Source organism: Balaenoptera borealis (genome assembly GCF_965194805.1).
Source record: "Balaenoptera borealis genome assembly, chromosome: 13".
Taxonomy (NCBI): Eukaryota; Metazoa; Chordata; class Mammalia; order Artiodactyla; family Balaenopteridae; genus Balaenoptera; species Balaenoptera borealis.
The window spans coordinates 19,238,928-19,266,283 of record NC_138870.1 but is presented as its reverse complement, the minus strand read 5'-3'; the positions used below and the strand labels follow the sequence as shown (position 1 = coordinate 19,266,283).

General features: G+C 36.5%; 1 protein-coding gene and 1 pseudogene across 2 annotated transcripts in view; one reads left to right on the top strand and one right to left on the bottom strand.

The window, feature by feature from the left end:
* The window catches only part of ETNK1 (ethanolamine kinase 1), a 71,915-nt gene extending 66,053 nt beyond the window's left edge, over nt 1-5,862 (bottom strand). The window contains exon 1 of the mRNA XM_082352007.1: nt 5,181-5,862. Within this exon, the coding sequence (XP_082208133.1) occupies nt 5,181-5,336 (156 nt within the window). The 5' untranslated portion in view covers nt 5,337-5,862. The remainder of the gene's footprint in view (nt 1-5,180) is intronic.
* Nucleotides 5,863-5,906: 44 nt separating this feature from the next.
* The window catches only part of LOC309609895 (S-phase kinase-associated protein 1-like), an 83,004-nt pseudogene continuing 61,554 nt past the window's right edge, over nt 5,907-27,356 (top strand). Inside the window, exons 1-2 of the transcript XR_014249713.1 lie at nt 5,907-6,087; nt 9,322-15,747. The product of XR_014249713.1 is annotated as an S-phase kinase-associated protein 1-like (transcript). The remainder of the gene's footprint in view (nt 6,088-9,321; nt 15,748-27,356) is intronic.

Genomic DNA, 27,356 nt, shown 5'->3' with positions numbered 1-27,356 from the left:
TTTTTAAAAATTGTACATAAGGTTCAATAACAACTATGTAAAATATTTAAGGGAGAAGTAGAAGGTAATAAATAAAATGAAACAGTTGATTTTTTAATAAACTATGAATAGGAAGTGGGTTTTTTTCTACTCAAAGTTTTAATATTGTGGTACATCTTTTCAGTAAAACTAAATTACTTCATGATCATATAGTCTCTTATTTAAAAAATTCATACACAGTATATTTTCTCAGAGTACTGGAAAAAATGACTAATTCAAAATATTCTGTTTGTTAACAATTTTTTTTTAAACTGCTATTGTGATTACCACTAGAGGGAGGGAAAAGTTAGGAGCAGGAAGAGAAAAGGGAGATATTCTGTGTTGCTGGTAATATTTTCTCTTTCCCTGGGCTGGGGCTACGAAGGTATTTATTCTACAACAATTTATGTTTCATTCATTTCTCTGTTTGTTTGTTGCATCTCACAGTTTTTAAAAGGGTGATAAAAATTTACCTATTTATAGCCCATCAGATATATCAGAGCAAAATAACTCCTTATAAGACAAAATCCTGGGGACTTCCCTGGCAGTCCAGTGATTAAGACTCTGTGTTTCCACTGCAGGGCGCGCGAGTTCAACCCCTGGTCAGGGAACTAAGATCCCACGTGCCAAGCAGCGTGGCCAAAAGATTAAAAAAAAAAAAAAAAAGATAAAATCCTGAAAAATACAACCTGATTCCTTAAATATACACTTTTCATTACTTCCTTCATTTTTGTCACCCACAAAAAAAAAAAAAAAACCTTAAGCTTTCCACTTCCTCCCTCACCTGCAAGCAATTAACAAGTCCTGCACGTTTATTTTCTGAAATGTCAAATCTGTCCCTTATTTCCATCTTCAAGGCCACTGTCCTAATTTGGATCCCAGCACCGCTTGTCTGTACTAACATAACAGTCTCTCCTAGGTTGTCTTTCACAAGCATTTTTTAATGCAATACACAGAAAGAAATATATTTATCCTCTAATTCAGTACATATATACTTTTATATAAAACTAAAAGCTTCACAAGATAATACTTACCTTATTACTTGCAATGCTCTCTGATCTATCCTATCACATCTTATTTTAACTCATCTTTTTAAACTGTAGTGGTTTCAACCCACTACACTGATTTAGCATCCTCTTAGTGTGCAATAACCACCAGTTTCAAAACCAATGTCCTTTGTAAGTGATCACTTACTCCCCAATTCAAAACATTTCCTTCAATGAAGGCTGCCTAAATTGTAATCTGCCACTTCTCTAAAAAATATATGATATAACTTACCTGCTTAAAAACATTCACCAGCTTCCCATCATGTCCTAGATAATAAAATACCACCTCCTTAAAGAGGCATAAAACCTTCGTATCTAACCACTCCCTTATTTGAAAATCACTCCCACTTCTTTTCTTGTTCATACACCATTCTGCCCAAGATACTCATAGTCTAGCTTTTGTGAAAGCAGTTTTTCTTTGCCCAGAAATACTTCCCCATTCCGTCTCCTATCTTTCCTTCCAAGCTCAGTTCAGGTACCCCGTCTTCTATGAAGCCTTCCCTCCTCCATTCTCCCATGCCTACCTTCTGCTACAAGGAATGCTGCTGAAAAGTAGCATTATGCCAATACAAAAAAATACATGTCAAAATTACTGAATTTTAGGAGCTTACAATTCTTTCATAACAACTTTCCACTTACAAATGGTGGGGGGAGAGCCTGGGGGAAGCTGGAGTACTAAAACATACTATGTATAATTTTACGTATTTCATTTAATTCTCCTGATACTCTACTCTTAGTAGTAAAGTAGTAAAATTAGTACTAGTAGTAAAATGACTATGAGTACTATAGTAGTTGAATTCTACTATTTTCTACTATGCTACTATTTTCCAAGGTAGAGAGTAAGTCCTTTTTATAGAGGCTTTTAAATTTGCCAAAGGTGACAAAAGGCTGGAATCAGGATTCAAAAACCATCCTCTTTCCACTACACTATGCTGAGGCCCCAAAGAGAGGTGAAGTGGTTTGCTAAGTCCGAGTCACACAGCTATCAATACCTGAAAATAAACTAGTACAGTAGGCTCCTGACTTTTTGGTCACATGTTATCAACATATATGGGAACCTATCAAACAACACATCTCTCTTAGCCATAGTCAAATAGTCTTAGGTCCTACCACCCACTCAAATACTTTACTATTAGACAGTAACTATCTTAAAAGAAAGCTGAAGTGAATCGCGTTTCCAAAATAATGTCACATGTGGAAAAGTAATGCAAATTTATGTTTAAGGAACTTAAAGCAAAATCTTTCTATGAGCCAAAGATTTAATTTTTAAGAAATTACTAACTTCACACAGAAATGGCTTCCCTGTCTTAATCATAATATACAAACACAAACTTTTCTCAAAGAGCAATAATTCATAAGATGAGTTCTCATCCCAGATCTGCCATTACAAACTCCAAGCTCACTTTCGTTTAACTATAAAATACATATTAACAGTCTACATCTATCTCACAGGGTCGTGGGGAGAATGTATGTGAAAGTGCTTTCTTTATAAATAGTAAAATATTATTAAATAAAAAACACTGTGACTGGTATTGTTTTAGAACTACTCTGACTATTCTAAGATACTACACTCCACAAAGCTCACCACTCCTTTTATATTGTATTCTTTTAATTTTGTACAGATAGGGAAAAAATAATTAAACTTTTTAAGACTCTATCTAAAATGAGATATATTATTCCCTGTGTCCATAAGTTGTGAGCAAAGACTGGGCCCTCTATTATTCTGAATGCATTGAAGTCTTTTTTTGTTTACTTCTGGATTTTCCAACATGCTCTCAATAGTTCAGCTGTCAAGAGTAAGTGCCAGGTAAAATAAGTATTACTAGAGTAAGCGTCTAAGGTATGTTTAAAGCATTTTATATCACATAAGAATTTTAGAAAAAATCTTTTTAAAATATGGGCTGTATTACTGATACCTGTTTTAATCTGTTGACTATTATGTTAGGTATGATTTTTATCTTTATACCTCAAAGGAAATAAAAGCAAATCTCAAAAGAAAATATTCCCATTGATATTTACTAAAGAAATCCTGAAGCATCATAAAAGCAGAGTTTATAATGACCTAGAATGTGGGAGTCAGATCTACCATATTGAGAGATGAATAACCATCAACTCTGCTTAGCAGTTGTTCCAGCTTCTGGATCAATAGCTTTGCTTGCAAATGGAGGGATTATATTTCTAAATAACAATCATCCTAAGGGCAAAAAAACATGGTAGTATTTACCTTCACTTACAAATAAGTATATTAGAAGTTTGGATAATGAGTCCAAAGGTCTTAAAGTCAAAAGCTGCTACATGGGTATCAGATTAAGATTCAATCCCAAGTACAACAATCAAAAAACAGTTTGATGTTAGCATATTTTATCCTTTTTTTTTTTTTTAAACCGATATCCTGGCTTTACTTCACTGAGTTTCACCTGAAAAAAAAAGATAGTACCTATCTAAAATGGTTGTTCGGGGGATTAAATGATTAAAAAAACACCTAATGTACCTCTGGGTAGCTATTCCTGCTGTTCTACAGACAAACACATCAACTGAAATTCCAGTCTTCAAAGCTTCAAACTCTTAAGTCTCTGCTTAAAAAGTAATATGGTTTGCCAGTACCAGAGTTTACCACGAAGTAGCAATGTTTTTAATTAATATCTGTTTAATTTATACTTGACTGCCAGAATATAACTCATTTTAATAAATATAAAAATCTTCTATAATAAACTACAAATAAGTTAATGAATAATAAACTAAAGAAGTCTAGAGTTTCAAATTGGAAGTTTCAATTAAACTAATTTTCCTTAAAGAAAATATATCATACTATTTTTTTTTAATTACACATGAAAATCATTTTGGATTCACTATGTCCTACATACTTGGCTAACAAACATTCCCTTAAATTTTCAAAATTTTTGTCTTAACTTTTTTCCAAAACATATGGGTCCTTCTAATCTGCTCCAAACTCTTCTAGGCAGTAAGAACTGAAACCAACATTCATGAAAGCTGAAGTGTCGAGAACTGTTCTGGGCCCTAGGGCACTGTTCATGTTTTATTCATTTTTGTATAGGTGACTACTTTACCAAAGAATCTGAGATACTGTTAAGTCAATTAACATTGCTGAAACAAATCAGTCAACAAAATAAGGCAGATGATGTGGCTACTTCAAATGAATACTCTTACATTATTGCTCAGATTTGAAACAAACCTAAAATATGCAAGCCTTTAAAATTACTTTGTGTTTGCAAGGGAAAAGGAGGTTCATTTTCGTATATAGTACCTGAAACTCCAAAAGTTAAATACAAATTAGTATTCAAAATAAATTTCATGTATGCTTAATCGTAACTTATTAGAAATAAGCTATTAAAAAATGCATAGGCTCTTAAGGACTTTTTCTCCCAATTTTTGTCTATCTACGAATACAGTGGCTCAGGAAAAAGAAATATTCACAAGCCACTGACCCTTCTAACATCAGATATTGTTAGTTTCACTAACATGACTATAACATTTTCAGAAGTACCGATACAAATAAAATAACGTGTGCAGGGCTACCGAAGAACCCATGAGGACCACGGTCACTACTTTGGAATCGAGTACTGTCGCCAATCCCAGGACTTGAGAAGGTAAGACGCAGGGTGAGCATCATTGGGAGCACACCGACGGGGGAGGGGAGGGAAGGGAAATGAGAAGATCAGAGAAGATTAATTAGCACATTATTTGTGAAAGGGGAGGAGATGGTGGCTTGGGCCGATGGGCGAGGACCCCTCGCAAGGGAGTGGAAAAGGTTCTTTTCGCAGTTAGAAGGGACAGGGGAGTGGGAGGAGGGGCAACGATCAACAGGAACCTTCCCGAGGTGGAAGGGGTGCGTCACGAACGTAGCCGCCTCGGGAAAGAGAAAATCTGCCCCCAGGACGACCTCAGTAAGCAATGGTGAAGGAAGGGGGAGTGACCTTCCTAGGTGTGACGGAGAAAATACAGGATCACTTCCCAAAGAACGGAGGGAGACGACGTTCCCGTAGGTCCTCCCGGGTCACCGGGGACTAGAAGGGATGGTGAGATCGCCCCCGCCCCCCAGCCCCCCGGGGCCGCGTCAAGGTCGGGTGAGACCTGGCGCTGAGGTGTGGGCGTTACCTGCAGGGTCACCTCCTGAGGGTCCCAGTGCGGCCGCAGGTGTTGCAGGAGGCTCAGGGCCCCCTCCCGGCAGCGCTGCTCCTCCTGATCCTGCACCGTGACGTCCAGCTTGGGGACCTCCGGGGAGCCGGGCGGGACGTGGATGTAATTGGCCATGGCCCAGGCTACGGCAGAGACTACCACAACGACGACGGCGACGGCGACCACGAGAACGGCGGGCGCCGACAGGCTGCTGGATCCTTCCGTCCCGGGGCGCCCTCGCGGGAGGGCTGGGGGCGTTCAGACTGACGGCAGAGCGGTAGGAGAACAGCTGGTGGCGGCACTCTCGCCGACCCAGGTCTGGATAGCGGCTGAACTGACCAGAGACTGCTCACGGGGAATATCCTTCTCGTCTGCGCTCGGCCGCCGGCGGGCGCGGAGCATGCCGGGACTGGCCTGACGCTGGCGTCACGCGCGGGGCGGGGCCTCGGCTGCGTTAGGATCAAGGCGGAGTTTCTAGCCGCGAGCACAATGGGCCTAGTGCCTGGAGCTCGGTTCCTCGACCGTTATCGGACAGTGCGGCGCGTGCTGCTAGTCTTTAAAACGTGGCGCTCCCGCTTGGAATGAGCCTGACCCCTGCCAAGCCCCGAACGAAAGGCACTGAGGCTTTAGCTCACCTGATCGGGAGGGTCTTGGGGTCTGGGTTTGAGGTAGGGCTGAGTTTTTCTGGGAAGCGAGGGAAGTGTCCTGAAATAACTCCAGGATCAGCCTCTGAATTTGGCCTGAGTCTGGGCAAGCTGGGTTAACTGCGTCGCCTTGATCTCGGAGCCACTGTGTACTGAGGACTAACCACATAGTTGGGTTGGCAACTAAATTCCCATCAGCAGTATACGGAGATCATGGTATTTGGGACAGTTAAGATATTTGGGTAAGAAAGCGACTGCACTTCAAGATGTGTTTTTAAGGTCTGATGTTTGATCATACCGAGAGTTATTCAGAGTCGGCAAAAACAGGTTATAGTGTAGGATGAAGATGGAAGGAAAGGAGTTTTGGGCTCAGCCTCTAGATGCCTGTTTCAGGGTATCCCTGAGGGCCTTGAAAGAGCTACCTTCAAACTTTTAGTCTCATTGTCTTATAGCAGCTAATTCCTCTGCTAGGGGAATACTGGAAACTGGGTAATCCACAAGTAATTTATTGGGACCTCCTAATTTTCCCTATGATTTGAGGAAAATGGGTTGAGATTTGACCTCTTAATCTGTCTTGCCTGCAGCATTTGGTAAATGGTGAATACGTTTGTTAGTGGTAAATTAAATCGCTAACTGGAGTCAGCTTAATTAACAGTCAAAATGTTTATCTCATTAGCATCAGTTTACATTCTGATTGTTCAGAAAGAACCTACCTACCTTTGTAAATCACAAAATAAATAGCTCACTATCAATAAAGGTAAACTTCATAAATTAAAAAGGAGAAGAGAGTTTTATAAACAGCAAGACAGTTGATTCAACATTTTCCAGACTTAGTCCTTTTTTTTTTAAATCGTATACTAGGAGAAACTCTAAATTATGCATTCCTTTCAATTTGGGGAGAAATAATCAATATACTAATTTCACATTTCAGGTAGTATCTGTTGTTGTTGGGTTTTTTTGGTTTTTTTTTTTTTTTTGGGTGGCGCCACTCAGGGTGCTGGATCCTAGCTCCCCATCCAACCAGGCCCTCAGCAGTGAAAGCGTGAAGTCCTAACCACTGGATCGCCAGGGAATTCCCTCTATTGTATCTTTGTATAATTTGTATTTTTTATTATTAAACAGTTGGCATTTTAAGAATTTTGAAGCTATGATTTGAATTGTGAAATGATTTAATAGCAAATTACAAAAATTATTTGGGGGATCATACAAGTTTGTAATTTTAATGAAGCATCCATTAATAACTAGAAGGACCTAAAAAAAAAAAAAACTTATTAGGTACCTAAGAATAAAACTAACAAAAGATGTGTAAGACCCTTATGGATGAAATTATATTAATGGAGAAATGAACCATATCCATGAATAAGAAAAGATACTTATTAAAAAGATCTGTTTTCACTGAACAAATCAATAAGTATAGTGCAGTTACAATTAGATCTCAACTGCGTATTTCACACAACTTGTTAAAGTGGCATTAAAATTCACACCAAAACTTAAGGTCGAAGAGAAGCTGCTATAATTCTTTGTGGGGGAGGGAGGGTTAGAGAATAAGTTGGGAGAACACATCCTACCAGGATTTATGATATAACGGTTTAAGAATGGGCAAATAGACCAGTGGAGCATGGTAAAGATTCCAGAAAAAGACCTACACACGTGTGAGATCTTTGAATATGATAAAAGTGGCATTGAAAATTAGTGAGGAAAGGATGGAGAAACTACTGGAATAACTGCTAATTGTATGGGAAAATTTTTTTGATCCCATTGTTACTCAAAAACTGGGTTTGCCTCTTCGTGGGTGTCAAGCCAAAAGACACAACCAAGGCAAAGAGCTGGAGAAGGTAGTATTTATTACTTGCAGCAAGTGAGAACACCAGGGATCTTTCCCAAAACAATGTCTCCTCGAACAGCAAAATTGGAGAAGTTTTAAGCTAAGGGAACATGCATATTCATGAATATGCTTGAGTTAAGGAGAATTCAGCAAATTATTGGGGCAAAGGTCAACAGAGTCCAAGCTTTAGTCTTGGACTAAAGGGGGGGGGGCTTAGTTCCTGCAGAACAACTCAAAGATATGTATCAGATTATGTATATCCATTGAGGAGGAACTAGGACTGTTTTATAGCTGAACTGCTGCTGCTTGACTGCTTTTCCACTGTTGCTACATTCTTTTCTTCCCTTAAGATCATTAATTACTGAGACCTGTTCAAGGGCAAGCATTGCAGCCAAGCTTAGATCACAAAATGGCTTAGGCCAAAAATGGCTTCTCTTATGTCAAGAAAGCCATGCCTGGTTTTCTTTCTCTGGGGACCCCCTAGCCTATCTGCTTACAGACTTAATTAAAGTTTAAAACTTCTGCTCTGTGAAAAACTTCTCTGTGTTAAGAGAATGTAAATCCAAGACACAGACTGGGAGAAAATGTTTGCAACAACAGATATCTGATGAAAGATTTGTATCTGAAATATGCAAATAACTCTGAAAACGTAACAATTGGAAAACAACCCAGTTTAAAAATGGGCAAAGGATCAGAACAGCCACCTCACCCCAAGATGAAATACAGACAGCAAACAAGCATATGGAAACATGTTCAACATCATGTCATTAGGGAATTGCAACTTAAAACTACGAGATAACACTACACACCTATTAGAACGGCTGAAATCCAAAATACAACAAATGCTAGTGAAGATGTACAGAAACAGGACCTCTCATTCATCACTGGTGGGATGCAAAATGGTACAGCCACTTTGGAAGAGAGTCTGGAAGATTCTTACAAAGCTAAACATAGTCTTACCATGTGATCCATAATCATTCTCCTTGATATTTACCCAAATGAGTTGAAAACGTACATCCACACAAAAAACCTGCACATGAATATTTATAGAATCTTCATTCATAATTGCCAAAACTTGGAAGCAACCAAGATATTTGTGAATAGGTGAGTAGAATAAAAAAAAACAAAAACAACAACAAAAAAAACTACTGGTACATCTATTCAATGGAATATTATTCAGCAATAATAAGGAATGAGGGATCAATCCACCAAAAAAAAAAAGGAAACTTAAATGCATATTGTTAAGTCAAGGCAGCCAATCTGAAAAGGCTATAAAATGATTCCAACTGTATTACATCCTGGAAAAAGCAAAACAACATTAGACACAGTAAAAAGATCAGTGGTTGCCAAGTGTCCAGCCAGAGGGAAGGAAGGATGAATAGATGGGGCACAGGGAATTTTAGAGCTGTGAAACTACTCTGTATGATACTATAATGGTGGATAGATGACATGAACTTTACAAAACCCATAGAACTGTACAACACAAAGAGTGAACCCTAATGTAAACTAGAGGCTTTAGTTCATACTTATGTCTTTGACAAGGCAGTAGTTATTTTTAAAATGTGAATGAATGAATGAATGAAAAAAAGTGTATAAGAAAATATAGGATCGGTTGGCCTTGTTCTCCGCTTCTCTGTTTTTCTTTTTGCAGACGCCGCCCTGCTCTCATCAGCCCCTGGCCCACCATCTCCTTGAGTCCTAACACCATGCCTTCAATTAAGTTGCAGAGTTCTGATGGAGAGATATTTGAAGTTGATGTTGAAATTGTGAAACAATCTGTGACTATTAAGACCATGTTGGAAGATTTGGGAATGGATGATGCAGGAGATGTTGATCCAGTCCCCTTGCCAAATGTTAATGCAGCAATATTAAAAAAGGTCATTGAGTGGTGCACCCAGGGACAGATGACATCCCTGTTTGGGATCAAGAATTCCTGAAAGTTGACCAAGGAACACTTTTTGAGCTTATATTGGCATCAAACTACTTAGACATCAAAGGTTTGCTTGATGTTACCTGCAAGACTGTTGCCAATATGATCAAGGGGAAAACTCCTGAGGAGATTCGAAAGACATTCACTATCAAAAATGATTTTACTGAAGAAGAGGAAGCCCAGGTACGCAAAGAGAACCAGTGGTGTGAGGAGAAGAGAAATTTTGTGTCTGATGCTGTAACACTGTAAGGATTGTTCCAAATACTAATCGCACTGCTTTGTTTATAATTGTTAATATTAGAAAAACGGTCCACAAATGCAGCAGCAAATCAGTTGTATTAGCAGAATGTTGTCCTCATTGCGTGTGTAGTTTCAGTACAGATTCCAAACTTATGGCTCCGTTTCTTCTAGTATGATCAAAAGTTCTTTTTTCTTTGCTCTGAATAAAATTGAACTGTGGGTTCTCTATAGAAAGTAGCATTTTGGGCTCTCCCTCTTTTTGTAAAGCAATTTCTGCCTAGTTTATTGTCCAGTTAACTTTAGTTTAGTGACTTTTAAAAGTTGGCATTGTAAGTAAAACAACTTGCAAAAAATTTTCTGAAATAGAATTAACAACGTATTATCTTTATTCATGAGTTGGAAACTGGAAAAAGGCTACTTGAGGTAAATGTTATCAGAGTGGGGTTATCAGAATGTCTTCCAGCTTCCTGGAGTCAGAGTACCACTGGTATTGATTAGCCTGTATGTAGCAGGGCTCCCTTAATTGGATCTGAGGACTTGTTTTTGCATTTTTAATCCTCTCAGCTTTGAATATGTTGGCTAGAGGCTCAGTTACTACTCAGTTTGTGTTTTGGGAGGAAACAGAATTAGACAGTTTGCTGGCTTTTCAATTAAAAAAGACACTTAACCCATGTGGTGTGTCATCTTTTTATAATCAGTAATCCTATGTAGGGAAAACCATAAACACTACTTGCATGTAAAAAATAATTTAACCTTTAATGTTAAAATGTATGGCATAACCCAGAAAGCATCAGTCACAAATGCAAGATACTTTCAATAAAAAGTAAGTTACATAAAAAAAAAAAAAGAAAAAGAAAATATAGGATCCAGTCTTCATGACTGCAAGTTAAGGAAAGATTTTCTAAAGAAGAATCATAGAGCAAGCACCCTGAAGGAAAAGGACTGACAAATTTGAAAACATTGAAATTTAAAACTTCATGAAATTAATTAAGTCATAAAAAAGATAAAAGGTAATTGTGACATATATGATGAAAAAAGGATTAGTATTCAGAATACCACTAATCAATAAGAAAGCCAAACCACCCAAGAGAAAAATGGGAAAAGAATATTAATTTTCGGAAGAAATCCAAACAGCAAGTAAGCTTACGAAAATAATACTTCTATAACTAATAATCAAGGCAATGCAAATTAAAACAACAACGAGACACCATTTTATATCCATCCATTAGATTGGAAAAATTTTTGAATTCTGACAGTGCCAAGTGTACATTACTGGTGGGAAGATACATTTATTTTAAAAAAAAACAAAACACTATGGAGAGCAATTTTGCAGTATTTAATCAAGTTGAAGATAGGCATTCTTTACCATCCACCAATTTCAATTCCAGGTATATACAAAAATCCCACATATGCACACGAGGAAGTGTGTACAAGCATGTACACTGCAGTATTAGTCATAAAGGCTTATAACTGGCAACAACCCAGCTGTCCTTCAGTAAGCAAATAATTAGATAGATGATTGATAGATAATACATCGATGGATAAATAGATAAGAAATATCCTACAACAGACTAACGATGGCAGGTGGAATACATCTATCTACTTATACATACATTCAGGAGACAACAGGGGCCCTAAAAGTCAGAAATCAAACAGTAGCTTTGAGGACCCGACAGCAACCGTACCTCTGGTTAGTTTGCAAATAGCTGACTTCTCTGTCTCTTCTCTCTCCACCTGTTTTTGTCTCCATCTCTGCTTCTTGAAATTGCACTCACTCTTCAGAGCTTAACCTCCAGCAATCATCTTCACGGAGCTTATCTGGATTTTCCTGATCTAAATTTACTTCTTTTATGCATCTGTTAGAACACCTAAAAACTTCTGCCTTGTGCCACCCACACTGTAGATTTAAATCATGAAGATTGTGCCACATATAAAAGACTAGTAAAATGTTTATAACTTGCTACATAATAAGCATTTTGTATGAGGGAATAAAAGGATCACTGAATATACATCCAAAGGCTCGGGTCATAAATATTTTAATGACAATGGAATTAACTTTAGTTAGCAGAGTAATAACACAAAGAATTTGCAGAAGAAAATATTATGCGAAACGAGATTATACGGACATGTCTAATAGCTAGATCATCCCCCAAACTGAACACATGTTTAAAATGAAATCACTCTTATATGCCTAACAGAGAATCAGGGTTACTTAATGTCATTGTAGACTGAACTGAAGATTCAGAAATCCAAAACACCTGTGATCCCTGGTGTTCAAGGATGTGCATGCTCCGCTCCACTGCTCCCCCTCGAGAAAGAAAAAGAAAAAGAAAGAGCCTCTAGGTGTTTGGATTTTCAGATGTTACATAAAAATGAAGCTACACGTGTTCTGCTCTTCACAACTTTAAGAGAGCCTAAGGGAGCTGGCCATCTATAAAGCTACTACAACAAACACATGTATGCTCAGCTATATTAATAAGAGCTAATAAATATTTAACTCTATAAAACATGTCTATCAGTGCTTGTTCTAGCTTGCCTCTTTTTCACGTTCCTAGAATCAGATTATAACTCTATTTCATACAATAGACTAATTCCTTAATAGCAAGAATTCTATCATTTTTCTCTTAATAGCCCCCATGGTCTCAAGACAGTATCTTGCATATTGTAAATTACAATTGTGGATTTAGTAGAACAGAGAAATATTTCAAATGATTCCTAATTATAAGAATCTAAAATATGTAAGGGGAAAAAATGTTTTTAAAGATATATGGGTAATGAGAGGGAATACACCTTACCAAATATTGAATCATATTATAAAGGCATAAGTTGAGAGGCTGGCACAGAAATAAACAGATCCCAAAAAAGAAAAATCCATGTATAAATGGGTATTTTATACGTAATAAAGATTAATAGTTTAAATCAGTGAGGAAAAGCAGATCAATTAAAAAATAATGTTGAAATCATATTTTTCACAGTATTTGTTAAAATTGATTTAGCAGTTTTTATTATTGTTATTTATTTTTTTCCTATCTTTTTTGGTGTTCTTTTTTTTTTTTTTTTTGGCTATGCAATGCAGCGGCTTGCAGGATTTTAGTTCCCTGACCAGGGATTGAACCCGGGCCCTCAGCAGTGAAAGCATGGAGTCCTAACCACTGGACAGCCAGGGAATTCCTTATTATTGTTATTTAAGTGGTATTAATTAAAAGTTCACAAGTGCTGATCAATATTTCATCTTAATTCTATATAAATCAGTGGCAAAAAACATCATTTTAAAAAAATGAAGAAACAGGGAATTCCCCGGCGGTCCAGTGTTTCACTGCCATGGGTCCAGGTTCAATCCCTGGTCAGGGAACTAAGATCTCACAAGCCATGTGACATGGCCAAAAAAAAAAAAAAAAATCCTGTGTTTTTTTTAAATCCATTTTTCCAGGACTTAGCTGATGATTGTCATTTAATAGGCACTTAATAATTATTTGTTGACTAATAAAATGGGTGACAGGCTAAATATGTTCTGCATTATACTTTAAAGCAATTTTTTCAGACTCCTAATGTATACTTAATCACTCTATATTGTTTTACTACCATTCCAACTTTCTCCCAAATGTACCCAATAGCTTAAACACCAATTCACAAGTTAAACATTTAATATCTCTATTCTCATTCCTATTCGGTCCTCCATAAGAAGTGTTTGAAACTGTATTTTGATAGTTGGAAGTAAGGATTTCAGAGCAACTGTGTATGCACACAAACTACAAAGGGCTAATGCCTACTACTTGTGTGCCTACAGCCCATGAAAAATACACAACAATAAGGGCCACTTTCTCCAACTTCAGATTCTATTCTACCTTGTTCCAAAGGATGAAACTTTACTTTGTAGCTCATTAAAGCATATTATACAGAGACCGGAGAGATAATGAAGGGGATGAAAAGAATTTGAGCTTGTAAGTAGACAATCCTGCTGTAGAATTTGAGCAATTTATGTAATCTCCTTTACTCCTTTAACCTCAGTTTCCCCATCTTCAGAATAGTGATAATAACAGGGCTGTGGAGAAGATTTAATAGATGATTATCAAATCTTCAGGATAATGACTGGTCCTAGTAAGGGCTCAAATATTATTATTAAGTTTTCATCTGAATTAAATGAAATGGTACATAATAATTAACTATTATTAAATGAGATGGTGCTATTATTATTAGATAATAAAAGGTAAAAGTCTTTCTCAACTTCGTCCAGGGGTATTGTTCCAATGCTTAAACCTTAGTTCAGCAAAGGGATTTCAAAATCTAGAACTAGGTTATGGTTTGGGGGTCTGCGTAACAAAGAAAGCTTCTCTCTTCTTTCCTTGGGAGAGGTGTATCAGAGACTAGAGGAGAATATTCTGGGGGAAGGGTAAGGAGAATATCAAGGACCTACTTTCTCTGGCCTTTTGTAATCCACTAGGTCAGCTCATGTTACTCTCCTTTTCTTCCCTTTGTATATTTTAAAGCTGCTCTGAGTAACACGACCCAGAAAGAGAGCACAATAGCAGGGAATGAGGAATGAGGCAGTAACTGGCAGCTCAGTGATAATGTCTGCAAGGTACCTAAAACCAGAGCAGATGCGAGGAGACAGGCCATTATTTTGGAGGATTGATTGATAATGAAAACTCTGAAGATTGCTAAAGAGTTAAATGAAATACTAGTTTTTCAAGGAAGATGGGCAGAATGTCACCCTATTAATCATAAACTGGTGAGATAAACCAGGATTACCTAGGTAACTACTATATACTGTAACAGATAATTAAGCCATCCAATAGTAACCATCCAGAAGAGGTTTAAGTACAGTAAGGCAAAATTCTGATGGTTTAAAGAGAACAAAGCCTACTGTACTAATTAATTAACTTTTATGATGGTGTCAGGCCATTAGCGATAATGAGAAAACATCGGATTTCATGTGTTTGGACTTTGGTGAGATGTGATTCTTTCTTCTTGTCAACACATTAGGACCATATGGCCTAGGATCCAGTATTATAAATGAGAAAGAAAACTGACTGAATACCTTATCCAAATGGTTAAAAGTACCATGGATGCCGAAATGTGCCAGATGGGTTTACTTAAGGATCAGTTCTAGGGTTTTTTAATATACTTATATGTGACAAGTATGAGACATTGTAGAAAACCAGCAGGAGTTTCTACCCACTCCAACACCCTTGAGTCAGTGCTCAGCGATAATAATAGCCCAACCAAGGTACACATTCTTGACCCAAGACCATATGTCTGAAACAAATATGTAAGAGGTGGCTAATACACAGACCTTCATATGGAAAAAATAAAAAGTTGGGTTGAGGAGAAAAGAGGAAGAGGCAGAGTGGTAAAAAAAAAAGTTCAAATAATGTAAAGTGTTCTAATTAGCCATAAAAAGAATACAAAACTTATGTATTTCTATAGATACAAATTATCCTTTTAATATTAATTGTATCTTGATCACAAAATAATAAATGTTAAAAGAGGACACATGCCGGAATTCCCTGGCAGCACAGTCAAAAAAAAAAAAAAAAGAAATTAAAGAAATAGAAAAAAATTAAAACAAAACAACAGGACACATGACAAATCATACAAAAGCAAAATTATTAACCTGATGTTAAAAAGAAGAGCACAACATTAAGAGGCAAATGAATATTCCTTTTCTTTTAGAAATTTTCAGGGGTGATAGAAATGCTCTGTTGTTTTAATAAATTTATTTATTTATTTACTTATTTTTGGCTGCGTTGTGTCTTCGTTGCTGCGTGTGGGCTTTCTCTAGTTGCGGCGAGCGGGGGCTACTCTTCGTTGTGGTGCAGGGACTTCTCATTGCGGTGGCTTCTCTTTGTTGCGGAGCACGGGCTCTAGGAGCACGGGCTTCAGTAGTTGTAGCACGCAGGCTCAGTAGTTGTGGCTTGTGGACCTAGTTGCTCCATGGCATGTGGGATCTTCCCGGACCTGGTCTCAAACCTGTGTCCCCTGCGTTGGCAGGCGAATTCCTAACCACTGCGCCACCAGGGAAGATCAAATGAATATTCTTCTAAATAAAAACTAAGGCAAAAAGGAAATTAAAAATACAGTAAAAATATTTGGTAAATAATTGATATGAAAACAGTATCACAAGATAGGCCTCTGCTAAATCAGAACTCACACTTGTAGGTTAATTTATGCTTTTGTGTTTATCATCAAAATTAAAAAAGACAAAATAAGCTCTGTATTTTTCATTGAAAAAAAATACCCCAAGGAGGGGAAAGGGGGTGGTGGGCACAAGCCCCATAAAATTAATTTCTCTTTCAGCTTAGCCAAGGCTATCTTAGCTGTAATAGAATATGCAAACATAAATGGGATTCTTATGTACTGCCAATAACTAGTTTGGGAGAAAAAAATTGTTTTAATTGTATTGGCAATTGCAGCCAAAAGAATAAATTACCCAGGAATAGAGATGTGTAGAATGTTTCTCCTATAGTACACACTCATTTTTTTAAACTATAAAATATTAACATGTATAAAGAAAAATCCTGTATTTTTTTTTTTTTTTTTTTACTCAGCAATAATTATCAATAACATTAGCTCCAGATGATTTGGTTAAAAGTAATTTAATCACCATAGCAAATGAGGAATTCCCTGGTGGTCCAGTAGTTAGGACTCGGTGCTTTCACTACTGAGGGCCAGGGTTCAATCCCTGGTCGGGGAACTAAGATCCCACAAGCCAAGCAACCAGGAAAAAAACCCAAAAAACTGCAAGTGAGCAAAATGACAAAGTGGTCAAAACATATTTCCAGTAATTTTAAATTTCACACACATGACGCCCTGTTTAGCAATTTCTTCATAAATCGTTTAAAATTTTTGTCTGTTTCAGAATTTTTTCAGATTACTTTTGCTTTTCTTCACAAGTATTTACAGCTGCTCTGAGCTATTTAAAATAGTGAAGTTTGAAAGTAATCTAAATATTCAAAACTAGATGATTTGTGATACGCCTGTGTAGCATAAATTTATGCAATCAATAAATTAAAATGTGGTTTCGAAATTGTACGTTTTGAAATGAAAACAAAATAAAATGTATATAATGTCTTTTCAATTTAAAACATTGTGTGTGTGTGTCTTTGTGGGAGCAGAAAAGGAATTAGGAAGATAGATGCCATTGCCTTAACAGAGGTCATGATTGCTTTTTCTTTCTTTCCCTGTCTTTCTTTCTTTCTTCCTTTCTTTCTTTCTTTCTTTCTTTCTTTCTTTCTTTCTTTCTTTCTTTCTTTCCTTCTTTCAAAATATTTATTTATTTATTTGGCCATGCTGGGTCTTAGTTGTGGCATGTGGGATCTTTTAGTTCCCAACATCTTTACCAACACTTTTCTTTTTATAATGGCCATACTAACAAGTGTAAGATGATATCTCATTGTAGTTTTGATGGCATTTCCTTGATGATTAGTGATGCTGAACATATTTTTATATACCCATTGGCCATTTGTATGTCCTCTTTAAAGAAATATCTATGTATTAAGTCCTTAACCCATTTTTAAGTTGGATTATTGCTATTGAGCTATAGGAGTTTCTTCTATATTTTAGATATTATTTCTTTTTCAGATATATGGTTTGCAAATATTTTCTCTCAGTCCATAGGTTGTGTTTCACTCTGTTGATTGTTTGCTGCACAGAAGCTTTTTAGTTTGATATACTCCCATTAGTCTATTTTTCCTTTCATTGTCTGTGCTTTGGTGCCATATGCAAGAAATCATTGCCAAGACCAATGTTATGAAGTTTTTCCCCTAAGTTTTCTTCCAGGAATTTTACTTAGTTTCAGGTCTTATGCTTAATCCATTTTGTGTTGATCTTTGTGTTGGTGTAAGAGACCAGTTGCATTTTTTTGCATGTGGATATTCAGTTTTCCAATCATCATTTTTTGAAAAGACTATCCTTTCCCCATTGTATACAATACGTCTTGGCACCCCTGTCAAAGATCATTTCCATGTATATGTATGGGTTTATTTCTGGGTTCTCTATTCTATTCAATTGGTCTATATGCCTGTGTTTACACCAGTACCATGCTGTTTTGATTACTGTAGCTTTGTAATATGTTTTGAAATCAGGAAGTGTGGGGTCTCCAGCTTTATTCTTCTTTATCAAGATTGTTTTGGCAATATAGAGTCCTTTATGGTTCCATGTGAATTTTGATTTTTTTCAATTTTACTAAATAAATTGAATTTTTTGAGTCCAAAAAGAAGGACTATTTGGGTCTCCCTAAATGAAAGAAACAAAATATAATTACAGCACATGCTATTTTGTGTAATTTTCTCACCTCACTAAACCTGTGGCAAAGATTTTTAAAATTAATTTCTATTGAAATATAATAGACAAATAAAATTGTAAAATATTTTAAGGGTACAACATGATGATTTGATACAGCCATTGACATTTTGATAAGGACTACACTGAATCTGTAGCTTGCTTTGGGTAGTATGGACATTTTAACAGTATTCATTCTTCCAATCCACGAACACAGGATGTCTTTTGATTTATTTGTGTCTAATTTGTTTCAGCAGTGTGTCATAATTCATTGAATCATTCTATTTTGGTAGATATTTTGTTTTTCCCAATTGTCCTCTATTATAATTAACATTTTGAGTAACATCTTTGTGCATGTATCTTTACTTTCATTTCTGATTATTTCCTTATGATAGATTCAAAAAATAAGATGACTGTTCCAAAGGCTATAGCTACGTTTAAGATTTGATTCATGATGTCATATTGCTTTCCCAAAAGTCTTTTTCAAACTAACTTTCTATAAGCCAAGTGCATGCCCATCTGCCCTTATTGTTTAAGCCATGGAGATCTGGGGGACTGTATGTTAGCTGCAGTAAAACCCAGTGTATCCTGAATGTTACTTATGACTTTAAAAGGTTTAGATTACAGCACCAAAATGATTAAGGTTTGGGAAGATTTTATAAGTTTTTTGAAACTTCACAGCATAAGATAAAATCTAAATTGAATCAAAAGCTTTGTATTGGGGTACTAGCAGAAATTTTATAATGATTTCAAATGTCTATTGGGAACTCTGAAATGGAAAGTCAAGAGACATTTTGTGAAGCAGATGAAATGAAATTGGTTATGTCAAATAATATCACTGAGTGTTAAATGCCAGTGACTGGTAGGGAGAATTTACATGAGAAATGTTCCTTTGAATCCCATTTGAAATTCTAGAGCCTGAAGTAAAGATGATTCTGACCATTTTGGTATAGGTAATATAACTTAGTTGTTAATAATAGGTCCTTTACTAAAATTCTTAAAACCCAAAGTCTCTAAAAACCAAATAAATAAATAAATAAATATTTTTTACATTTGGCCCAAACTAGTTGGGTACCAAATTCAGACCTGAAGTGAAATCAAACTACGTAGAGTCCTCATTTGTTCCACCCCACATGAATTAACAAGTTTAAGTCAGATATATTCATTTCTTTGCTTATGGGGAGGTTCCCAGACTCTGCTGAAAATGTTATACAAATTTTGGTAAATGCTCTCATTTACTTTTGTAAAATCTGAAGAATTCTGAATTCCGAAACATATCAAACCTCATGGTTTTCTGGTAAGGGATTACATACTTGTAATCGTTAAGATTTTTTTATAATGTGTACTGTGTGCCAGATTATTCTAAGGGTTGTATTTATTTTACGTTAATTTATCTTACAAAACTTATGAGAAAGATATAGTGGTTATTTCCATTTTACAGATGAGAAAACTGACATACACAAAGGTGAAGTAACTTACAAGGGGTGGAGCCTAAATTCATATCATGTCTCCAATCAGACAGCTGGACTAGCTCAGCTGGCTTTTGAATCAGAGTACAAGGCTAACTTAGCAGTAAAATGAGGCTAGTTTAATGACCACTCACACTCAGTTTTCTCATTGTAAAATGAGAATAATATGATTAGCTAGCTTACCTGATTACTATCCAGGTTAAATAAAACAAGTAAATCACTTAACACAGCGGCACATAGTACCTACTCAATATATGTGTGCTGTTGTTATAAATGTTGGTCACTTTAAGTCAACCTGAAGTGTCAGTCTCAATGGGGACCTTGAAATACTTAGAAGCAACTTAGAATTTGCATCAATAAAAAAGTAAAATATCTGTTTGGACTACCTAGGAAGACACCTTAAAAAAATATGAAATCAAATGAAATCCAAATGAAACCAAAAGTTTTGCTTGTGCTATGGTTTGACCTGTAGAACAGTATTTAACACAGAGTGCGTAATCAATAAATATTTCTTGAATGAACAGGGTTGTAAAGTTATAAAGAGGCAGCCACATGCTTCAAATTGTGAAATGATGATATATGATGGTAGATAATAAAAATGTTAGTGGGTTCATTGGCTTCCTATAAACAAACAGTAGAGTCCACAGTCTATATTTCATTAGAGTTGTGCTGAAGATCCTGCCATACTTGTCTGGCAAGACATCTAACAAAGAATAAAAGAACAGAGCTTTGCTTTCCATTTCAGTCCCTCAGGCTACAAACTGGCCAAGACGGGGGAAGAGGGGCACTTGGGTGAGCAGAAGTGGGTCAAATGAGGCTGAATTTTAAATAATTGAATATGATTGGAAAGCTCTGGGGTCTGCCTGGGATGTCCTTAAGAGATGAGGCAGGGGGATTTGATATGAGTTCAAGTCATTTAGAAAAATATAAGCTTTATGTTTATACTATATTGAGGGGAAACTAAAACTAGTTATGTATACTTTTCTGACAAAAGGGCTTTGAAAAACTTTGAGCCTGTAAAGAGTTTAAGAACCCATAAGATACTTCAGAAGAAAATAATTTATAATATATATGAATCACCTGGTAGTAACATTAGTAACAAATACATAGTGTACCAGAACTGTTACATTATTTGTTTCACTTAATTTTATCATGCTAGAAATACCACTTGTGAATTATGATTAATGATTTATAATAAAAACAGTAGAGCTTTCTCTCCCCGAGAGCAACTCACCCACCAAGGCCACATCGATCACTTAATCACTGCTGGGTGATTTAGTGGGAGCAAATAAATAGCCTGTTTTGGAAAAAAAAAAGCCCAAAACAGCAGAACACTCGAAGTATGTCCCTCCAGTTTGTGCCTTAAAAAAGCTCCTACTTATACTTCAAGACCAGTACAGATCAACAAAATGAAAAGGCAACTTACGGAATGGGAGAAAATATTTGCAAACCAAATATCTGACAAGTGATTACTATTCAAAATATGTAAGGAACTCATACAACTTAATAGCAAAGCAAGAAATAATCTGGTTTTAAAATGGGCAAAGGACCTGAATAGACATTTTTCCAAAGAAGACATACACATGGTCAACAGTACAAGAAAAGGTACTCAGCATCATGAATCACCCAGGAAAATGCAAATCAAAACCACAATGAGGGGCTTCCCTGGTGGCGCAGAGGTTAAGAATCTGCCTGCCAATGCAGGGGACACGGGTTCGAGACCTGGTCCAGGAAGATCCCACATGCCGCAGAGCAAGTAAGCCCATGCGCTACAACTACTGAGCCCGTGCGCCACAACTACTGAAGCCTGCGTGCCTAGAGCCCGTGCTCCACAACAATAGAAACCACCACAATGAGAAGCCCGCGCACCGCAACGAAGAGTAGCCCCTGCACAGCAACGAAGAACCAATGCGGCAAAAAAATAAATAAATTTTATTAAAAAAAAAAACACACACACTGAGCTATCACCTCACACCTGTTAGAGTCACTATTATCAAAAAGACAAGTGACAAATAAGTGCTAGTGAGTGTGTGGAGAAAAGGGAACACTTGTGCCCTGGTGGCGGAAATGTAAATTGGTGCAGCTACTATGGAGAACAGTATGGAGGGGGGTCTCAAAAATTAAAAACAGAACTACCATATGATCCAGCAATGCCACTTCTGGGTATTTATCTGAACAAAATGAAAACACTAACTCAAAAAGAGATATGCATCCCCATGTTTATTGCAGCATTACTTACAGTAGCCAAGATATGGAAATAATCTAAGTGCCCATTGATGGATGCATGGGTAAAGAAAATTTGGTGTGTGTGTGTGTATATATATATATACACACACACATTTATATATCATATACCATAAAAAAAGAAACAAATCATGTCATTTGCTACAATGTGAATGAGGCCGGAGGGCATTATGCTAAGTGAAATAAGTCAAAGACAAATATTGTATGACCTCACTTAAATGTGGAATCTAAAAAAAACCAAACTCATAGAAACAGAGCAGATTGGTTGTGGGGGGTTGGTGAGAGAAAGGAGTGAGTGAAGATAGTCAAAGAGTACAAGCTTCCAGTTATAAGTTCTGGGGATCTAATGTACAGCATGGTGCGTATAGTGAACAGTACTGTACTGTATACTTGAAAGTTGCTGAAAGTGAAACCTAAAAATTCATATCACACACACAAAAATGGTAACTGTGTGAGGTGATGGTTGGGTTAATTAACTTCATTTCACAATATATACTTATGTCAAATCATCATATTGTACATCTTAAACTTACATAGTGTTATATGTCAATTATATCTCAATAAAGCTAAAAACAGAAAAGAAACAATTGTTTTGGAACTAGATAGAGATGGGGGTTGTGCATTTACACATTACATTACATTACATTGTGAATGTACTGAATGCCACTGAACTGTTCAGTTTTAAAGGGTTAATTTTATGTTATGTCAATTTCATGTCAATAAAAAAAAAGAAAGAAAAAGACCAGTAAAAATGTTACCTTTGGAAAAGTTATAACTAATATGCCTTCATAGCATATTGTATTACAATTATCTGTTTATGTTTCTACTTCCCTAACTGGATTATGTTCTTAAGGAGAGGAACTGCATTTTATTTGTTTTGTATTCCTTACCTAGCCCCCTGCCTCAAATAGTAGGCATTTAAGAAATGACTGAGGTAATTACTGAATTGAGTAAGTCACATGTATTTCTCATCAATGAAAAGTTGAAGTTAAATTTTGGATAGCTAGCACATTTTGGGAAAGTCATTGATGTTTGTGATCATGAAATGCTGAATGTGCTAGGTTATTGAGACCTTTTTTCATAAGATTACAGGAGATTTACCTAACAGAGCTGATAATTGACTTTATCACTACCAAATTGCTGACACTAACACAGCTGCTAAAATTATAAAAATCTTCTAAATTGTGTTGGCTTTTTAAAGATTGCTCTGTTTACTTCGGGCTGTGACGAACTTATTACTAAGTCAACGAACAGTTCTAAGAGATCTTAATTTCCCAGTAACGTGAGAGTGAGCTCGATGGTGGAATATGACCTAAGGCTTGCAATTCTACACGAGTGTTTAACTTCTTCAAGTAACTCATTAACTATTTGCCTTGCAAATAGAAAGGGCATGATGATTCTGAAAGAACTAAGCAGACTAATAAACGTTTCTGGAAATGGGAAATCCTTCACAATTTTACACTGTTATAGTGCTACACAGCTTGAGTTGTCTTTCATTCACTGAGATATTCCCTCAAATTTTTCACTGTGTGTGTAACTATCCCTGCTTCAAATGTGGTGCAGTTAGGGTTGCAATGGCTTCATCTGAACTTTGTTTTGTGACTCATTTCTCATAACAAGGAACTTTCAACTTGGCACATACTCAAATATGTGCACGGAAATAATTCTTCAAAGAAATAAACATGGTGACACAGTGATGAATTTAAAAAACATTCTATTAAAAAAGCTAATTTAATATTGTTTTGTGCAGATTCTTATATATGGTTGTATATCTTTTAGATTCTAACTAAAAGTGACATTGGTATTAACATGGCTATTATCTCAGTTTTACAAGTCTGGCTAAAGGTATCTTCATATCTGTTGACTTGGATAACGTGTCTAATGTAAATATAAAATTTTCTCAAATAAAGGAGAAATATTTTCGAAGTAGTACTAAGTGAAAACCAAGCTTAGCAACAATCTAGACATTTATTCCTGTCTTGTCCACCTTTTGTTTTTCTGTCAAAACAAAAAACAAAAAAAAAACCCTGAATTAATTATTTTACAATTTAAGAGTACTTAAACTGAGCTGCAATTAAAGGATTTTCCTTCTTTTTGGTACATAACTGTGTTTTCCGCACATAGATGGGTATCTTGAACAAGGAAAGTTATAGTTCCACTGAACTGAGTGCAAATCAGACTTTTATAAGATTGTTATTAATTTATAATGCCATTAAAATAAAGACAAAAGAATAATACTCTTTTAATGAGTATGTGGATAAACATAACCAGAACATCTAGGCTGATTATATCTGTGCTCCCTGGGAGCTAAAGTAATAACGGTAGTTACTAACATAGAACTAACATTTATTGACCATTACTCCATGCCAACCAGTGGTCTGTACACTTTGTGAATATCATTAACCTTCACAAACACTATGAAAGAGAACCATGATGAGACATGGGTTCTGATGGGAACAGGTGTAGGACAAGAAAGGGAATAAAGTTTTGGACAGAGAGGTTAGTCATAAACTTAGCAGGAGAGCTCAGTTTTAGGTGGACTAGGTTTCAATTCTGTTTCTGTGCATCTGTCCTAGTGAAATGTTCAATAATAAAGAAGCAGTGAGGCTTCCCTGGTGGCATAGTGGTTAGGAATCTGTCTGCCAATGCAGGGGACACGGGTTCGAGCCCTGGTCTGGGAAGATCCCACATGCCACGGAGCAACTAAGCCCGTGAGCCACAACTACTGAGCCTGCGTGTCTGGAGCCTGTGCTCCACAACGGGAGAGACCGCGGCAGTGAGAGGCCCGCGCACCGCGATGAAGAGCGGCCCCCGCTCACCACAACTGGAGAAAGCCCTCGCACAGAAACGAAGACCCAACGCAGCCAAAAATAAATAAATAAATAAATAAATTTATTTAAAAAAAAAAAAGAAAGAAGCAGTGAGAACCAATATATTCATCATAGTGGTTTTTAAATAGTAGAAAAATAGAAATAATATCAATCCAACTGTAGAATAATGATGCATTAACCACAGTATATTCATTGGATAGAACCTTATGCTGTCATCAAAAAGATGTTTCAAATAATGTGTACCAGTATAGAAAAATGTTTGTTGATAAAGGGAAACACTCTCAAAGAAATATAGTTCAAGTAGCCAAATATTTTTTAAGGAATTCTAAAAATTTACTTGCCTCTCCTCTAAAATTGTTAATAACTTCCCTTTGATACACCCCAGTAACACTTCCTATATCTCTTTTTCTCTCCTTTTCAGTTTGCTGTAAACCCATATTACTCTGGAGCCTCTTATTTACAAGCCACACTCCAATACACTTCCCCTTTTCTCAACTGTTTTGCGTTTCTGTTCATGCCTCTTTGTCACCTTTTTTTGTTTGTTTTTGTTTTTGTTTTTGGCTGCATTGGGTCTTGTTGCTGCTTGCGGGCTTTCTCTAGTTGCGGCGAGTGGGGGCTACACTTCGTTGTGGTGTGCAGCCTTCTCATTGCGGTGGCTTCTCTTGTTGCGGAGCACAGGCTCTAGGTGAGTGGGCTTCAGTAGTTGTGGCACGAGGGCTCAGTAGTTATGGCTTGTGGGCTCTAGAGCGCAGGCTCAGCGGTTGTGGTGCACGGGCTTAGTTGCTCTGCAGCATGTGGGATCTTCCTAGACCAGGGCTCAAACCCGTGTCCCCTGCATTGGCAGGCATATTCCCAACCACTGCACCACCAGGGAAGTCCCTGTCACTTATTTTAAAATTACCCTACATCAATTAGCTTTTCTCTTCTTCCCACCCCTTACTAATCTTGAACTGTGCATCTCAAAAGTCCATCAATCCAGCCTGGCAGACTGACCTTTTCTCTGGAGGAAAAGAAGGGGGGCTAGGACAAAACAAAACAAAACAAAAACAAAGTCAGCATTTTCTTTTTTAGCAGAGGGAGTGTCATTTCCACATTAAGAATTTTTTTTATCCTGTTCAATTATGAACATGCTAACAGAATTTAAGATATCAAATATTGAAACTTGTTATCAAGGTCCAAATATTGAAGCTTGGTATTCAAGTATGATTATCAAACTGTTTTTTTTTTTGTTTAAATGTATCAACTGATAAATACTTGCACCAGAAATCCATCGTATAAGCCTTTATCAACATTGGGTATTTTACTTCTTTGTCTCTTTTTTCATGTGAAACTAGGAAAAATTATTTTAAAATACTGATAAATACAGTTACAAGAATAGTAACATAAATGGAAGAACTAAAATATAAAGCACTAGAAAGTTCTCCTGGCCAGAAGGGCAAGGATTTTGTGGTACAAATGAAAACTTTTATTGAAACTATGTCCTAGGAGCCTGCCAATCCCTTGCCTAGTCACATAAGTATGATTTACATACATCCTAGGTACACTGAGGGGTCAGAGTGCTGAGAAGTAGCCAGTTGTTAATAGGGAATATGTCAAGAGGAAGTAAAACAGAAGTAGGGGCTTAAAAATACTTTAAATTGCTTCCTTGTTTTTGATTTTTTTAAAAATTTCCATTTCTAAACATAATTGATATCACTAGAGCCCTGCTGCTCTCTTTGATTAAATGAGAAAAGATTAATTGCTGCACTTGGCACCACACTAGATACTTCCTGTAATATCCTGTTTTCTGTTAACTACTTAATCAATAATTCAATTAAAACTCAGTAGAATTGTAAGTAGGTGGGATGAAGTCTCATGAGGTCTTGGATTTACTTTAAAATATTTCAGTCATAAAAAGAAAGAAAGAAAGGGAGGGTGGACAAAGCCAGGATGGCTAATACTGGTAAGTTTTAAAATCTCTGTGTTGCATATATTAGGGTTCATTATACTAGCTGCTCCACCTTTGTGAGTGTCTGTAATTTTTCATAATAAGATTAAAATCAGTAGTTACATTGAAAGCAATTTCAAGCTCTTAGCTTTAAAGAATAAGATTTCACATTCTATCGATGAAGATTTTTTTGATTTATGCAGAATAGCATTGAAAATTTCTTATATCTGAAAATGTTGTAACCATCCAAGGATGAGAAAACAACCACGTATACCATAAATATCAGATTTAAGATATTTTGACATTAACAGTAACACCAATGCATTTCTTATTACAAGTGAAAAATCAAACTGCTCCTTGATTCCAAGATTCTTCATTAGCTCTCTCCCACTTCCCACATCACCCCTCTTCTTGCTCTAGTACCTCTGGAAATTTAGCTCTCAATTATTCTTTTACACCATACCTCTACTTTCTTAGGAAAATCACCTGTGTATAAAATAGTGTTGCTTGTATTTTAAAATTAAAGGAAATTAACTTAGAGCAGTTACAGTGGACAAAGCAAGAGGTATTTAAATCCATACCGCCTGTCCACAGCCACAGATTTCCTCATCCTAAACCCTGACTTAATTCCAACCTTGCTTCCTTATCTGAATAGTTCTGAATAGTTCTCAGTCTTGATTTCCCCCGCAAGTCCCATTTTTGCCTTGAAATCTCACCAAGCATCTCCTTTCACAGAGATGTGTTTCTGCCTCCAAATTACTATCA